Source organism: Malus sylvestris, chromosome 17 (genome assembly GCF_916048215.2).
Source record: "Malus sylvestris chromosome 17, drMalSylv7.2, whole genome shotgun sequence".
In the NCBI taxonomy this organism is placed as follows: domain Eukaryota; kingdom Viridiplantae; phylum Streptophyta; class Magnoliopsida; order Rosales; family Rosaceae; genus Malus; species Malus sylvestris.
The window spans coordinates 6,599,281-6,615,481 of record NC_062276.1 but is presented as its reverse complement, the minus strand read 5'-3'; the positions used below and the strand labels follow the sequence as shown (position 1 = coordinate 6,615,481).

General features: G+C 37.3%; 2 protein-coding genes, 1 long non-coding RNA gene and 1 pseudogene across 3 annotated transcripts; 1 reads left to right on the top strand and 3 right to left on the bottom strand.

Moving 5' to 3' along the window:
- Window positions 1–902: 902 nt before the first annotated feature.
- LOC126610079 (uncharacterized) lies at window positions 903–2,581 on the bottom strand. The gene is made up of 2 exons (XM_050278050.1): window positions 1,976–2,581; window positions 903–1,649 (listed from the first exon to the last, which is right to left on the bottom strand). The coding sequence occupies exons 1-2, from the start codon at window positions 2,487–2,489 to the stop codon at window positions 1,621–1,623; spliced, it is 543 nt and encodes a 180-aa protein (XP_050134007.1). The 5' UTR covers window positions 2,490–2,581; the 3' UTR covers window positions 903–1,620.
- Window positions 2,582–2,683: 102 nt separating this feature from the next.
- On the bottom strand, window positions 2,684–4,624 carry LOC126610078 ((R,S)-reticuline 7-O-methyltransferase-like; annotated as a pseudogene).
- A 4,339-nt stretch (window positions 4,625–8,963) lies between these two features.
- On the top strand, window positions 8,964–11,165 carry LOC126610077 (uncharacterized). The gene is made up of 3 exons (XR_007618365.1): window positions 8,964–9,107; window positions 9,397–9,936; window positions 10,062–11,165. It is a non-coding gene; the product is annotated as an uncharacterized LOC126610077 (long non-coding RNA).
- A 2,627-nt stretch (window positions 11,166–13,792) lies between these two features.
- Window positions 13,793–15,927, bottom strand: LOC126610076 (xanthohumol 4-O-methyltransferase-like). The gene is made up of 3 exons (XM_050278049.1): window positions 15,219–15,927; window positions 14,925–15,010; window positions 13,793–14,261 (listed from the first exon to the last, which is right to left on the bottom strand). The coding sequence occupies exons 1-3, from the start codon at window positions 15,925–15,927 to the stop codon at window positions 13,962–13,964; spliced, it is 1,095 nt and encodes a 364-aa protein (XP_050134006.1). The 3' UTR covers window positions 13,793–13,961.
- Between the last annotated feature and the right edge of the window lie 274 nt (window positions 15,928–16,201).

Genomic DNA, 16,201 nt, shown 5'->3' with positions numbered 1-16,201 from the left:
GACCATCCTTTGTTTATAGCTACAGACAATAGCACTCTTACTGTGTTCATTTTGGCCACAGGTGCAAACGTTTCTTTGTAATCCACCTCAAATGTTTGAGTGAATCCCTGAGCCACCAGTCTTGCTTTATGTCTCTCAATTGAACCATCTGACTTGAATTTAAGTTTATAAATCCATTTGCAACCCACTGCTTTCTTGCCTGTTGGAAGTTTGGTGATGCTCCATGTATTGTGTTGATCTAGAGCTTTAAATTCTTCTTGCATTGCCTCTTTCCACACCTCTTGGCTGTTGGCCTCGTGGAAATTCTGAGGCTCCTGGTAACTGGATATAGTGCTTAGGAATGCAGCATGATCCGGTGTCACTCTCTTGTATGACACACAATTGGAGATAGGATGTGTGGGTTTGTACATGACAAAATCCTGAAGTCTTATGGGAGTTTTTCTAACACGCATTGGATTGCGTCGAGGAGCTGGAAGAGTTGTTTCACACTCATTCGCATCATCTTGATTGTCACAATTGTCATGCAGTGTATCCTCAGAGTGAGACCCTTCATTGCTATCTTCATTGGGATAAGCATCAACGTTGACATAACTGAGCTCGCATTGTTGTGGTCCCTCCAGTTCAATTCTTGGTAGTGGGAACACATCCAAGATGCCATCCCCTTGGGCTGTGATTTCACTTGACTTGCTGAAAAAATGGTTAGTTTCATGAAATCGTACATCTTTGGGCATAATCAATCTCTTTAGTTGGGGATTATAACACTTATATCCCTTTTGTGTAGATGAATAACCAAGAAAAATACATTTGGCAGCTCTAGGATCTAATTTATCTCGGTAAAGAGATTGAACATGCACAAAACAGATGCAGCCAAACATTCTAAGATGTGAGAGGTCAATTTTCCTTCCTTTCATGACCTCGAGTGGAGACTTGAATTCCAAGACTCGGCTGGGTAATCTATTGATGATATATGCAGCTGCCATAACACCTTGAGACCAAAATCTCTTTGGTGCATTCATTTGTAGCATTAGTGCTCTTGTTTTTTCAAGTAGGTCACGGTTTTTGCGTTCGGATACACCATTTTGTTGAGGTGTTCCAACACAACTTGTTTGATGCATGATGCCATGAGTGCTCAAATATTGTTTCATGATATGTGACATATATTCGGTGCCATTGTCAGACCATAAGGTTTGAATTTGAGAGGATAAATGGTTTTTAACAAGGTTATGAAAGTCCTTAAAAACTTCCATAACTTCATTCTTAGACTTTAAGAGATATAACCATGTGACTCGAGAGAAGTCATCCACAAAAATCACAAAATACTTATAGCCATCAAATGATTCACTAGTTGGTCCCCATACATCTGAATGAACTAGTTCAAAACACTTACTAGTTCTAGACAAGGAAGAGTTAAAAGGTAGTCGAGTGGATTTAGACAAGTGGCATGTTTCACATGAAATAGCATCCTTTCCTAAGTTTGGAAATAGAGTTGACAAAATGAGTGAAGAAGGATGAGCTAAACGTTGATGCCACAATTGATTATCTTGAATGGGGTTGAGCTTGGCTTGAAATCCTCTCGGATTGCTTTTTGATATGTAATAGAGACCATCTAAATAAAACCCTTCACCAATCGTCTTCTTGGTGGCACAATCCTAAAAGATAACATTGTGAGGAGAAAAAATGGCTAAGCAATTCAAGGTATTTGTGATCTTTCCCACATATAGAAGTTGAAATGGAAAAGAAGGAACATATAAAGCCATTGATTCAATTTCGTCTGACATTAATTTTATTTTTCCCTTTCCTAAGACCTTTACATTCTCACCATTTGCAATTGAAACTTGAGAAGGGTTTGCAAATTTTTCAAATTTTTGAGACTTAGACACATGGTTGGTCATATGATCTGTGGCACCCGAATCTACAACCCAAAAATCATGCAACATATTTATTTTAAGAGCAGTTTTAAAGGCTTTCATGATACCTTGCATGTCCTCTTGGGGTACGGGTTTCGTGTCTGCCAAGAACCCTGCAAACTTACCGAGCAATGCCGTCGAGTTCCCTTCTTCTATGCTATCAGCACGATCACTTCCAGCATCTCCTTTCTTGCTTTGAAGATACGACATAAACTCGTTCATGAGTTCAGCTGGATTCGCTGTGAAGTTCTTGAGTGGATCTGGCCCATTGGAGGTGGAGGTAGACGCATGATTCGCTCGATGTGGAGTACGGTTCATCCTTTGCACACCCTTGTTGTCCTTCATGAACTCAGGCTTTAACTCTGGGTGTAAAATCCAGCATGTGTCTTTGACGTGACCCGTATTATTGCAGTGTTGACACTTCAAGTTCGGATGCTTTCCTTTGTACCTCTTTTCGTTGGTTATATATGCCCTAGCCTTAGGTACACTAGTCGTTGTACCCATGTTCATGACTTTCCTCCTTACTTCCTCTCGTTGAATCGTCCCACACACACTGGTGAAGGAAGGAAGCTCAGTGTTCATGAGTATGTGACATCGAAGGTCTTCATACGTTGAATCAAGACTGGACAAGAGTTGAAATATCTTGTCTTCTTCTGCTCTCTTTCGTAACAGTGCTGCGTCGGTTATATGAGGGCGATAGATTTCCAACTCATTCCACATGCTTTTCATGCTTCCTAGGAGTTGCACAAATGGTTTGCCATCTTGCGGCAGATCGGAGATGTCCTTCTTTAATTGGAAGACCCGTGCAACATTGTTTTGGCTGCCATACATTTCCTTGACCGCTTCCCATAGCTGGTACGAGGATTCTGAGTAGCTGAATATTTCTGCTAATTTACGTTCCATGGAATTCAAGAGCCATGACATAACCAGCTGATCCTTGCTAAGCCAGGATTCATAGTTTGGTGAGGAAGCATCAGGTACTTTGATGCTTCCATTTATGAACCCTAGCTTGGACCTTCCACCTAGCGCCAAAGACACAGCTCTCGACCAAGGTAAGTAATTAAACTCATTCAACACGACTGAGCTTAATCTTTGATTTGGGTTGACGTCCACCTCATGTACGTTCATGGAGGAAGACACCAGTGAGCTTTCAGCTTCGGATATTAACGGATTGTCTTCAGACATTTTGAGGGTTGAACACGCTCGGATAGCAGTATAGCAGACACAGGTTAATTTTCCTGCTCTGATACCATATTGTTTTTCAAGGATTGAATTTTATTTTTTCTCATGAGTTCTTTTACAATTGTACAACAATATATAAGAGGATTAACCTCTTGCTTTACGCCACAACAGGTGGCTTAGGGAAAATAAATAACAGCCCCTTGAATTAAGGGAAAAAGTTGACAGGAAAAAGTTGACACCCTTGAATTAAGGAAGTTGTCTGGCTTAGGGAAAATAAATAACAACCCCTTGAATTAAGGGAAAAGGTTGACAGGAAAAAGTTGACAGGACAACTTCCGACTTCCAATAGTCCAATCCTTTGGCTGTTGAATGATTTTGAATTCAAATAGATTATTTGTTAATTGTATTATCTGTAAATTATCTTAAGTTTGTTTTTGAAGAGTTTGTTCTTCATTCAAACTCTACCTGTAATCTCTATATAAACATTAATACAATACGCTCAAACTATCGAGCACAATTCTTATAAGATTTACAGTCTAGTTGAAAACATATTTCGCATGCACGCACGCATCTATAATGCATGTGTCCCTATATATTGTGACATATTTGAATGCTGATGATGCTACGGTACATGTCAGTTGTTATTGATCTATTTTACCTTCATGAAAATGGCATCAGCATTGGGAATAGCATCAAACATGTCACCCCCCAAATTGGTGGAATTGGATCCCCTCCTAAGCAAATGGTGGGGATCCTCATGATCACACAACACGGGCAGTTGGATTTTGATCCAACGGCTACAAACATGGGGGTCTCTCTAAAAGTAATAATAATTGTAGCCGTTTGATCAAAATCTAACAGCCCGTGTTGTGTGGTCATGAGGATCTCCACCATTTGCTCAGGAGGGGATCCAATTCCCAATTGGGTCACATCAGGATACCTTGGTGCCCTAGCCACCACATCTGGTAGGTCAAAATTGATGCCTCTTATATGTGGATGTGCATTTACAATCTCAGCCACAGCTGCCCCTATACTCCCTCCAACATGAGCAATCAATCCAACTCCCTCAAACCCATCTTTATAATTGGACAATATTGCTTTCATGACAATCCTAGACGTACATGCCATACCCTCTTTGAAGTAGTTTCCCAATTCAGATATCTCACTTGAGAAATCATAGAGGCTAAACCCATTTGCCTTTTAAAACCCACTTCCACCTTCCGTTATACATTTGCTTATGCAATGCCAGGAGGCTATGTGATGGGGCTGATTGGCCATAAGCACTAGTGGGGCAAGGCTTTGCTCCTCATTGCTCAAAAGCCACATAAATGATCAAGGTTTGTGGTAGGGGATGCAATTTTAGCTGCAATTTGTGACAAGGTGATGAGTTGGCCTTGGCCTTCAGAGTTTATGATGTCTGCAATGCACATTTCAAGGCCGTGCTTTCAACCAAGTTATATGTGATAACGCAAAATATCAACTTGGCCTTGGAACATGGCTTCTCCTTCCTCTTCTTTCAGTTCTGGCATTGCCATGATCTCCCTCCCTTAATTTCTTTTCGGATCACCACCGATCGATGTACGTAAAAAGTGGTGGACGTATACACTATGTATTTATAGTGATATTGGTACCGTCATCGAGCCTATTATCTATAAACCACATTAGCCTCCATGTATCATGTAGCTAATTACCTCAGTTTTCTATGTATACAAATAGCATTGTCCTTTTGTTTATCTAGCTGAATCATGCAGATCCCCATAATTAGCTTGAATCCATGGGAAATTTGTGCTAGAGCCTAATCATGTACCTGAAAAAAAAAGAAACAATAAATTTATGTTAATGCCTAATCACGAGGAAATAAAAACTAACCGATAATAAGTATGCCTTACTTCATCTCAGGGTTCGAAAGAAAGTTAAGGTTTTATCATAAAAATAATTGGCAGTATGGGGAGTAGTCCAACTTCTTATAAGCACATGCAAGATCTATTTTTTCCTGAATAGGATTTATATTCTCAACACGCTCTCACATGAGAGAAATTTTCAAGCCTAACATGTGGACAATAAAAATTAGGTTGTGGCATTTGGAAAAGGATCCTAGGGATCCCGTGATCTCACCCATTCATCATACATCGTACAGTCAGAAATTATTTTAAAATTTAAAATTTAAAATTTAAAATTAAATATGAATAGTGCCTAACAAAAACTGACCGCACGATATACGATGAACGGGTGAGATCATGGGATCCCTAGGATCCCTAGGAAAAGGATCTGGCGAGGATCCTTTTCCGTGGCATTTGGGCTTCACACATAGGCCAAGATATTCTGATAAATGAAGAAAGTTGAGGTTCCACCATAAACTAATTGGTAATATGAGAAGTAGTTTAACTCTTTATAAGCGCATCTCTTCTTTCTCCGAGTGAAATTCATACTCTCAACCATGTTTTCCTTCTTTTCAGTTCTAAGTTTTCCTTCTTTTCAGTTCCACTTGATCAAGAAAGGCTTTGTGTTATAACTAACATGAACTCGCATGCTTATAATTTATCGTTTTAGGTCAGAAATCGAAATGATAAAACTTTAGATAAATGAAACACAATGTAACCCAATTTCTGTGTATCTTTGTAAATACGTACTCAAACTTTAGTCATGTACCAAAATAATTGGTGATGAATGTTTATCTGTTTTTATTTATTTTTTATATACTTCCCTAATTCTGAATCTATCGAGTACTGGTTAACTAAATACTTTCAAAGACCTATTGAAGGGTTCGTGTAGAGACACCCTTGCCAAAGCACATAAGTTCCTCTTCAATCAAGAAACCAAACACAACGTGACACGTGTCAACACCTGAATAAAGCTTCTAGAGTCCCACCTGAATAAAACTCCTGGAGTCCCAAATCGACTGCGGACGATAACAGAAGACTAACCTTTACTATAAAAAGAGATCATTCACTTGCTATTGATAACTCACTTATCATATTGATTATGCTTCAACTTTTGCATCATGTGAACTCTACAGTACTAATGAGAACTCCTCTACCCTTTTGGATGTAGCTCAACTTAGGGAGAACCACGCACATCTTGTGTTTGCTCCCCTTATCTCTTATCATTTTGCATATTATGACTAAAGCAACCTTGTGAAAGGTCACACCTTGACACTTTAAGTTGTTCTAAAGTCAACCTAGTTTTGTGCATCAACAACCTTCATTCTTCAATAGGTTTGGCCTCTTCTTTAGTCTTGTCATGTACCTAAATAACTGGTAATGAAGGTTTACCTTATTTCTTCAATAGGTTTGGCCTCTTTTTAGTCTTGTCATGTACCTAAATAACTGGTAATGAAGGTTTACCTTCTTTCTTCAATATTTTTAATTTCTTCTTTAGTCTTATAAGGTACTAAATAACTGGTAATGAAAGTTTACCTTCTTATAGGTTTGGTCTCTTTCTTAGTCTTGTCATGTACCTAAATCACTGGTAATGAAGGTTTACCTTATTTTTTTCAATAGGTTTGGCCTCTTCTTTAGTCTTGTCATGTATCTAAATAATTGGTAATGAGGTTTACTTTCTTCTTTAATAGTTTTGACCGCTTTTGAAGAAGATCAATGATAAAAAATTAACAAGAGTGTATGGAAGGTAAAAATAAGGGTTTGAATAACACTATCTGTACCTAAATAATAATTATACACTTGCAATAACAAATCATTAGACATGATTGTTGTTTGTACCATACTTAACCAATCCCGAAACTACTGAGCACCGGTCAATGTTATACCGTCAAGGATCTAGAAGAGTCTCCCTCCAACCAGGAGGCCAATCACAGTGCGACACGTGTCAACATCAGAAGCCAATCACAACATGACACATGTCAATGTCAGAACAAAGCTAGAAACTCTTCTATAAAATGAGATCATTCTCCCACAATATTTCCTAATGTCATTTGTACTAAATCATTCACTTGTACTCACTAAATGAGAGCTTAAACATATGTACTTGTGTAAACCCTTCACAATTAATGAGAACTCCTCTACTCCGTGGACGTAGCTAATCTGGGTGAACCACATACATATTGTGTTTGCTTCCCTGTCTCTATCCATTTACATACTTATCCACACTAGTGACCGGAGCAATCTAGCGAATGTCACAAACTTAACACTTTCTGTTGTACCAAAGTTCTCACTGATTTTGTGCATCAACAATTATATTATAATTAAGCAGGATTATATCATCAATTTGTTGAGTATCAATAAATGACAACTTAGCATTGGTTAGTTAGTGAGGCTGCCAAGTCATACTAAAGTTGTTAGGTTGTTAAGAAATTAGTTAGTTTGTTTGAAGTGTAAGAAGGAACCTTTAAGCTAGATGTATGTGTGCATAAAAGCTCTGTAATTGTGAGGATCCAATTCATTAAGTCTGAAATACAATTCATATAATTTGTCCTTTCTCTCTTCAGTTGTTTCTCTCTCTAATTCTTCATTTTCCTCCATTCCTCATTGTTCTTTGATTCTTTCTCAATGTAATTAATACAATTCACTGTCACATGATTTGTTAATATTTTATGTGTTCACTATGTATCATTATTATTTAGGCTCAGTGAACACATAAAATATTAACAAATCATGTGACAGTGAATTGTATTAATTACATTGAGAAAGAATCAAAGAACAATGAGGAATGGAGGAAAATGAAGAATTAGAGGGAGAAACAACTGAAGAGAGAAAGGGTAAACTACATGAATTGTATTTTTGACTTAATGAATTGGATTCTCACAATTACAAAGCTTTTATGCACACATACATCTAGCTTAAAGCTTCATTTGTACACTTATAACAAACTAACTTCTTAACAACCTAACAACTTTAGTATGCCATGGCAGTCTCACTAACTAACCAATGTTGAGATGTCATTTATTGATACTCAACAAATAATCCTACTTAATTATAGTACAATCATGTCTAGTGATTTTTTATTGCAAACGTGTAATGATTTTTTTGGTACGGATAGTGTTATTCACACCCATATTTTTACCTTCCATACACTCTTGTTAATTTTTTTGTCACTGATCTCCTTCAAAAGCGGCCAAAACTATTAAAGAAGAAAGTAAACCTCATTACCAGTTATTTAGATACATGACAAGACTAAAGAAGAGGCCAAACCTATTGAAAAAAGAAGGTAAACCTTCATTACCAATGATTTAGGTACATGACAAGACTTAGGAAGAGCCCAAACCTATAAGAAGGTAAACTTTCATTACCAGTTATTTAGGTACATGATAAGACTAAAAAGAGGCCAAACCTATTGAAGAAATAAGGTAAACTTTCATTACCAGTTGTTTAGGTGCATGACAAGACTAAAGAAGAGGCCAAACCTATTGAAGAATGAAGGTTGTTGATGCACAAAACTGGGTTGACTTTAGAACAACTTAAAGTGTCAAGGTGTGACCTTTCACAAGGTTGCTTTAGTCATAATATGTAAAATGATAAGAGATAAGGGAAACAAATACAAGATGTGTGTAGTTCTCCCTAAGTTGACTACATCCACGAGGGTAGAGGAGTTCTCATTAGTAATGTAGAGTTCACATGATGCAAAAGTTTAAGCATAATCAATATCATAATTGAGTTATAATAATTGCTTAAGTAGAATAATGTTATCAGGGATCAGGGTTGGAAAAAAAATCCTGAACCAAACAAAAAAAAATCCCTATCACAAACCAAAATTCTCGAAATTTTCGGGATGAAATACCAAACCGATCTCGAAATTTCGGTATTAGATTCAATATGGTCTACTCAAATTTTCGGTAATCCAATGCCGAACTGAAAATAAATATTATATATATTTAGTATAAGCAGCCTGCAACATAAAATAAAATAGCAAAAGTTTGGCTTCTTTATGCTTGCAGATTGTATTGAAGTGCAAATTCCGGGTTAGAAGGAAAAGGGGCGTGACCACTTAAAAAAAAGGGCTGCAATTAGAAACATATCAAAATTTTGTTCGAACAATGCAACTGGACTCCATGTTATGCCTAGGGTAAGATCCAACATATAAAAACTATGTTTTTTGGTTTCATATTTTAATTTATAACTTGTGTTGTAGTTAGTTTTGGAAGTTATTTTGTATCTTTCTGTGTTATGGTTAATATATTTTTGTTGGCGTGAGTCCAAATTAGATTAGGAATATAATTATATTTCCTAGATTGGTTATAATTCTTTTAATATTACTTGTATTACAAGTTGTATCTTATATTTAGCTCCTCGAAGGAGAAGAATAACGGAATACAATTCAAACCCTAAACACTTTTATCTTGGTATCAGAGCAGGTTTCGGTCTGTCTCTTCCTCAAATCCTAATTCCAGGTATTGCCAGCGTGAGAATTTCTTGGTTGGTCCTACTGCAGAAAGCCGTGAGACTCCTTTGATTTACTGCCGACTGCGTCTAGAAAGTCTCGAGACAAGAGACTTCCACAGACAACCCAAACCCAGAAAACATACAAAACAAAGCCACAAAACCGTGGCCTTCAATGGATGAAAGCCATACTACGCATACCAAAGTTGCAGATTATGCGCAGGCCACGGTTCTAGAAGCTGGCCCTGTGTTTTTTGTGCTGACCACCAGCAAACCTGCTAGTGGGCTAGTCACATCGACTACCAAGGACTCCACAAGTGGGCTGACAATTGAAGCCCAAACTGTCACTAGCAATCCAGCAAGTCCAGCACGTGCTGGCATTGACAGCAAGGCTGCAGCACGCCCACTTGTCCCACCAATAGCAACAACACGTGAGCATACTCATCCAGATAATCTGGGCCCGCAACGTTCACTTTTAAATTTGATTGCTTCCCGAGAGTAATCTGATGATCCAGGTAACATGAGCAAAGCCTTAATTGCATCTGTTAATCTTGAAATAGGTTGAATCATTGACTCTGGAGCCACTGATCATATGACTTATGATCGTACTTTATTTAACTCTACAACATCACCACCACAGGATAGTATTGTCACAGCTAATGGAGGTGTTGCCCCGGTTACAGAGGCGGGTACGATTGCACTCACTCCTACTCTCTCCTTAATTTTGAATCTATCGAGTACTGGTCAACTAAATACCTTCGAAGACCTATTGAAGGGTTCGTGCAGAGACACCCCTGCCGAAGCATAGAAGTTCCTCTTCAATCAAGAAACCAAACACAAGGTGACACGTGTCAACACCTGAATAAAGCTCCTAGAGTCCCACCTGAATAAAGCTCCTAGAGTCCCACATCGACTGCGGACGATAACAAAAGACTCACCTCTACTATAAAAAGAAATCATTCACCCGCAATTGATCCATGATGACGTTATTCTACTTAAGCAATTATTAGAACTTATTTGTACCATATTTTGGGCATCCGTATTTAGACTTCATATAAATACTCGGGGGACTCAAATGTAATTATGTAATAAATGAAGGGGCAAATATGTAATAAGTGAGGAGCCCTTATTCTATAAAAGGACTCCTCACTCTCCTCATTAGGGGGGTCAAGGTTTAGGCCATGGGAAGAGAGAAAACATCTCAGAGAGAGCAATCACAGAAAATAGGCTAGAGAGCACACTGCCTCTAGCCTTCTTGTATATTCACCATTCAAAGTGAAACAATATCAACATCAGTGTGGACGTAGCCCAAACATTGGGGTGAACCACGATACATCTTGTGTTCTTTACTTTCTTGCAGATTCACGGTCAGATTTACGTTGTTCCAGGACCTTCTGGTTTTGTGCATCAACAAAACTCACTTATGATATTGATTATGCTTAAACTTTTGCATCTTGTGAACTCTACATTACTAATGAGAACTCCTCTACCCTCGTGAATGTAGCTCAACGTAAGGAGAACCACGCACATCTTTTGTTTGCTCCCTTTACCTCGTATCATTGTACATATTATGACTAAAGCAACATTTTGAAAGGTCACACCTTGACACTTTAAGTTGCTCTAAAGCCAACCCAGTTTTGTGCATCAACAACCTTCATTCTTCAATAGGTTTGGCCTTTTCTTTAGTCTTGTCATGTACCTAAATAGCTGGTAATGAAGGTTTACCTTATTTCTTCAATAGGTTTGGCCTCTTTTTAGTCTTGTCATGTACCTAAATAACTGGTAATGAAGGTTTACCTTCTTTCTTCAATATTTTTAATTTCTTCTTTAGTCTTATCAGGTACCTAAATAATTGGTAATGAAAGTTTACCTTCTTATAGGTTTGGGCTCTTCCTTAGTCTTGTCATGTACCTAAATCACTAGTAATGAAGGTTTACCTTATTTTTTCAATAGGTTTGGCCTCTTCTTTAGTCTTGTCATGTATTGTCTTGTATCTAAATAATTGGTAATGTGGTTTACTTTCTTCTTTAATAGTTTTGGCCGCTTTTGAAAAAGATCAATGACAAAAAATAAATAAGAGTGTATGGAAGGTAAAAATAAGGGTGTGAATAACATTATCCGTACCTAAATAATCAGTATACATTTGCAATAAAAAAATCATTAGACATGATTGTACTATAATTAAGCAAGATTATATCATCAATTTGTTGAGTATCAATAAATGACAACTCAGCATTGGTTAGTTAGTGAGGTTGACATGTCATACTAAAGATGTTAGGTTGTTTAGAAGTTAGTTAGTTCGTTAGAAGTATAAGAAGGAAGCTTTAAGCTAGATGTACGTGTGCATATAAGCTCTGTAATTGTGAGGATCCAATTCATTAAGTCTGAAATACAATTCATATAGTTTACTCTTTCTCTCTTGAGTTGTTTCTCTCTCTAATTCTTCATTTTCCTCCATTCCTCATTGTTCTTTGATTCTTTTTCAATGTAATTAATACAATTCACAATCATATGATTTGTTAATATTTTATGTGTTCACTATGTATCATCATTATTTAGGCTTTTTAGCTAAAATGGTCTCTGAGATTTGCATAACTCCTCACTTTGGTCATTGAGATTTGAAATCAATAGAATTTGTTTCTGAGTTTGTCCATAATCAATGATTTTAGTCCTTGGGAAAAAACATTATGTTAAATAATGATCAAAATGACAAAATTAACCTTAATTTAATAAACAATAGACCAAAATGATTTGACAAAAATTGAGGATATTGTTGTCATTTTACCCTTATTTTATTGAGATTTTTCATGGAATGACCAAAATGATTGATTGTGGACAAACTCAGGGACCAATTCTATTGATTTCAAATCTCAGGGACCATTTTAACTAAAAAGCCTATTATTTATTAATGTACCCCACGTTAGAACTAAAACTAAATATTTGCCGAAAAGAGGGAAAAAACTTGTAATACACATTTGATTTTTTCCATCAAGTTGTCAAAGAATTGTAACCAATTTGAAACTAAGAGATGGATTACTCAAAGAGAAATTCATCCATTTGAACCCTTTTCTTTCGGGTAACATGGAGAAGAAAAAGAAAACACAAAGAAACAACTAATCTAGCTATAGCAACTCCAAAGCAGTCATCCGAAAGAGTTTGAACTAAACAAGGAGGAGGTTCGGCAAGCTCTTGAAACTCCATCTCGCTATTTAAATCCAATTTGGCTGACCCGTCAGCTGCAAGATTACGCTATCTATGAATATGTTGCACATTACAACTTCAGTTCTCTATGATCAAACTTCTGCACTCCTAGACAAGACCATAGAGAGGATGATTAATAAGGCTAGGTGAACCATGAATGAGAGAGACCACCAAAGCATAATCAGTCTCCACAATAAGATGAGGGAAATTTCTATCTTCATCCCATAAAACAAAGGCTAAGCATGGAGAACTTCCCCAACTCCTTTTTTAGCAATAAAGCCAGTGATCCAATTACCGTGCCAGTCTCTATTTAGTCCTCCACTTCCAATCACCATATTAGAACCAAGCCTAGCACCATCCACATTTAACTTAAAAGTCCTAGACGGAGGAAGAACCTAAGCCAAGAGAACCTGCACACGGTGTGTTTACTAGAGATGCTAATATTAGCTTTGAGTCATTCAGTAGAATACTCCAAGATGCATTTCTTTGGATTAGGAGGTTTAATAAAATTAGGACAAAATATAGCACAACACCTCCACTTCCATAAGAACCATAAGAACCATAAGGCTACAACAAAAACAAGATTCCAAGGTAACCCAAGCTCATGCAGATCATTGCATTTTAAATTTGCCTCCACACAACCAAGGAAGGAACCAAATTGGTTCCAATGAGGATAATGTGGAACATAAATATTTCTCCAGACCCATATAACATCATGATAGCTTGAGAAAACATGTGACATATTCTCCACTGCAGAACTACAAATCTATACATTTGAACCCTTCTTAAAATGATAGAACCATTAATCACTAACAACTAATAATTCAACCCATTAGTGCTATCATGTGTGGAGAGAGAGAATCAAACACACAGATAAATGATCATATTCACTACATAAATTACAAGTTTTTTTTTCTTTTTGCCACTTAGTACTACGGTCTAGTGGTATTCTTTTTCACTAGTAAGTGAGAGGTCTTAGGTTCGATTCTCGCCAAAGGCAAATTTGAAAGACATTATTGCTAGCCCATTGTGATGCTAAGTCCAGCTCTCTCCTTAATATAGATAATATCGTTTGTTTAAAAAAAAAATACAAGCTTTTTGCACTGTTGCTAGTCTGGGTAAACTTGTTTTGGTTGTAGTTAGGCCTTGCCCTCTTTTTTGGCTCATTGTATTTATTTACTTTACTAGAGCGAAAAAAAGGGTTGGATATTGAGGATTAGGTTACAAACAAGTTGGGTCTAATGGAAGTGCTTAAACCAGCTGGAGTCACCATGATTGAGCATCATTTTATTGGCATTCCATAATAACTACAACATTTGCATCATACTGGTAATTTAGTTCACATAGGGTAGGCCTCAACAATGGATGCTATAGCTGGAATTTTGATGACTTTGTAGCGAGGGAAACCTCCTCCTTCCAATATCTTCTTCCATTCACTCTCAGTCCTCTCCCTTCCACCTGACGCGTGTGCAATCATCAACAAATCAAAGACCAATCCTGTGTCATCCAAAATCCCTTCACCATTTGGCTCTAGAACTATATCAACAATAATGATCTTCCCACTTTTCTCTGGTATTACTTTTCGACAATTCTTCAAAATCTTGATGCAATCACTGTCACTCCAATCGTGCATAACCCACTGCATTAATCAAAAGTTAATTAGCTTGTCATTTCAATTTTTAACAAAGACTGCTATTATGTCTAACTAACAATGTTTCTTCACAGATAAAAAACTACTAGATCTCCATATTCGAGGTGACAAAAAAAATTGAAAAAAATTCATACCTATAAGCAAGGTTCTAAAAGACGCTAATCGAGAGGCGAGTAGGAGCCTAGCACCTAGACATCTAAGGGGAGTGTAGGTGGTTTTTTTTTTCTTCTAATTTTAATTACATTTATTATACAACATATAAATAAATGTCTACTTATACTTAAAAAAAATACGTAATTGTATTAGGATACATTAATTGCAAAATAAAATGACATATAAATTATGAAGTATTAGAACAAATTGAAAATGTGGAGAACAAAATATAATGAGTGTTTATCTAAGTATTCAACAAATCTTTTACAATTTATTGAAAAAATAAAATATAAAGTGAAAGCCTGCTAAGTGAGACTCGTGGAGGTAGGTCTAGGCACAATTTCTTAATTTTCAATCTAAGCATTAATCGCAATGGTAGCCGTCTAGCATCTAAGTGAGGCATAAACAACGCTAAACGGAAATTTTTAAAACAATGCCCACAAGGCTACAATCATCCTAATGGATCATACCGTAACTTGAATGTAATAAGTGACTTACCTTCATAAAAATTGCATCAGCATTTGGAATATTGCCCTCAAACATATCACCACCTACATGTGACACACCATGGTACACCGGTGCCATGGCTACGACGGATTTGGATCCTCTCCTGAGTTAATGGAGAGGATCCTCCTGACCAAGTGTTATGGACCGTTGGATAAAAATCCAACGGCTACAAACAGGTGGGTCCTTTTAAAGTTAATATAATTATAGCCGTTGGATGAAAATCCAACGGCCCATAACACTTGGTCAGGAGGATCCTCTCCATTAGCTCAGGAGAGGATCCAAATCCGGCTACGACATGCGGCATGTCAAAATTGAAACCCTTGATATTGGGATATGCCTTGACAATCTCAACCACTGCGCCTCCAGTCCCACCACCTACATCCACTAACGATCCTATACTATCAAACCCATGTTCATAACCTGTGAGTATTGCCTTCATCACAACCCTAGCCGTACAGGCCATTTCATCATTGAATAATTTGTTGAACTCTGGATTTTGAGACGCATAGTCCCAAATCTCAAGCCCATGGGCCATCTTAAAGGCACATGGACCTCTTCCTTTGATGCATTGGGCGAAATAATGCCAAGGAACCATTAGGCAAGGGTGATTCTCCATCATAAGCATTGGAGCTAGGCTCAGCTCAGCATCATGTAGCAACCATCTTGATGAGTGTGTCAACCCATAGAGAGGTTCCCCACCATCGGATGGGTGATGAACAATGAATATATTTCGGCGGACAAGAAGTCTCATGATGCGTGTGAGGCATGTGATTTCTAGGGAGGGTGCTATGCATGAGGCTAATTGGGACAAAGTGATCATAGGCTTTGAGTTTGAGGCACCAGCATTAGGACTATGGGAGTGTATGATATCGGCTATGCGTAGCTCCACAGCGCATTTTAAGGCCATGGAATCAGCAAAACCAAACATGTACTTCCATATATCTGCTTGGCCTCTTAGGCTTGCCTCAACTTCTGTTGCTTCTTGCATTTCCATCTATAGAGTACTTTTGAAAAATGTGCTAATTACATGAGTTATATAAAGAAGGGAAACATATATTATATAATCTGATCAATAATGTTGAAACATTTTGGTAAAGTGTAATACTCAATTGGTGGAGTAGGTAGGTAGTGATTAAAGTTGAAGAAATCAACTTTTGGCAATGTGTAGGTGTGTAGAATCTTCTAATGCACAAGCACTAAGCAGCACAGAAATTTACTGCTATTTGTATTTTAAACAAAACAATGAGGTCATTTACACTAAACTCATC

Excerpts from the sequence above, each read along its gene's own strand:
- LOC126610079 (XM_050278050.1), bottom strand. The coding sequence starts at position 2,489 with ATGAACACTGAGCTTCCTTCCTTCACCAGTGTGTGTGGGACGATTCAA. Across the intron at positions 1,650-1,975 it reads ACCCCAAGAGGACATGCAAG|GATTGTGCCACCAAGAAGAC; the intron begins GTATCATGAAAG and ends GTTATCTTTTAG.
- LOC126610076 (XM_050278049.1), bottom strand. The coding sequence starts at position 15,927 with ATGGAAATGCAAGAAGCAACAGAAGTTGAGGCAAGCCTAAGAGGCCAA. Across the intron at positions 15,011-15,218 it reads CATGCCGCATGTCGTAGCCG|TGGCACCGGTGTACCATGGT; the intron begins GATTTGGATCCT and ends CCGTCGTAGCCA. Across the intron at positions 14,262-14,924 it reads CTGATGCAATTTTTATGAAG|TGGGTTATGCACGATTGGAG; the intron begins GTAAGTCACTTA and ends TGATTAATGCAG.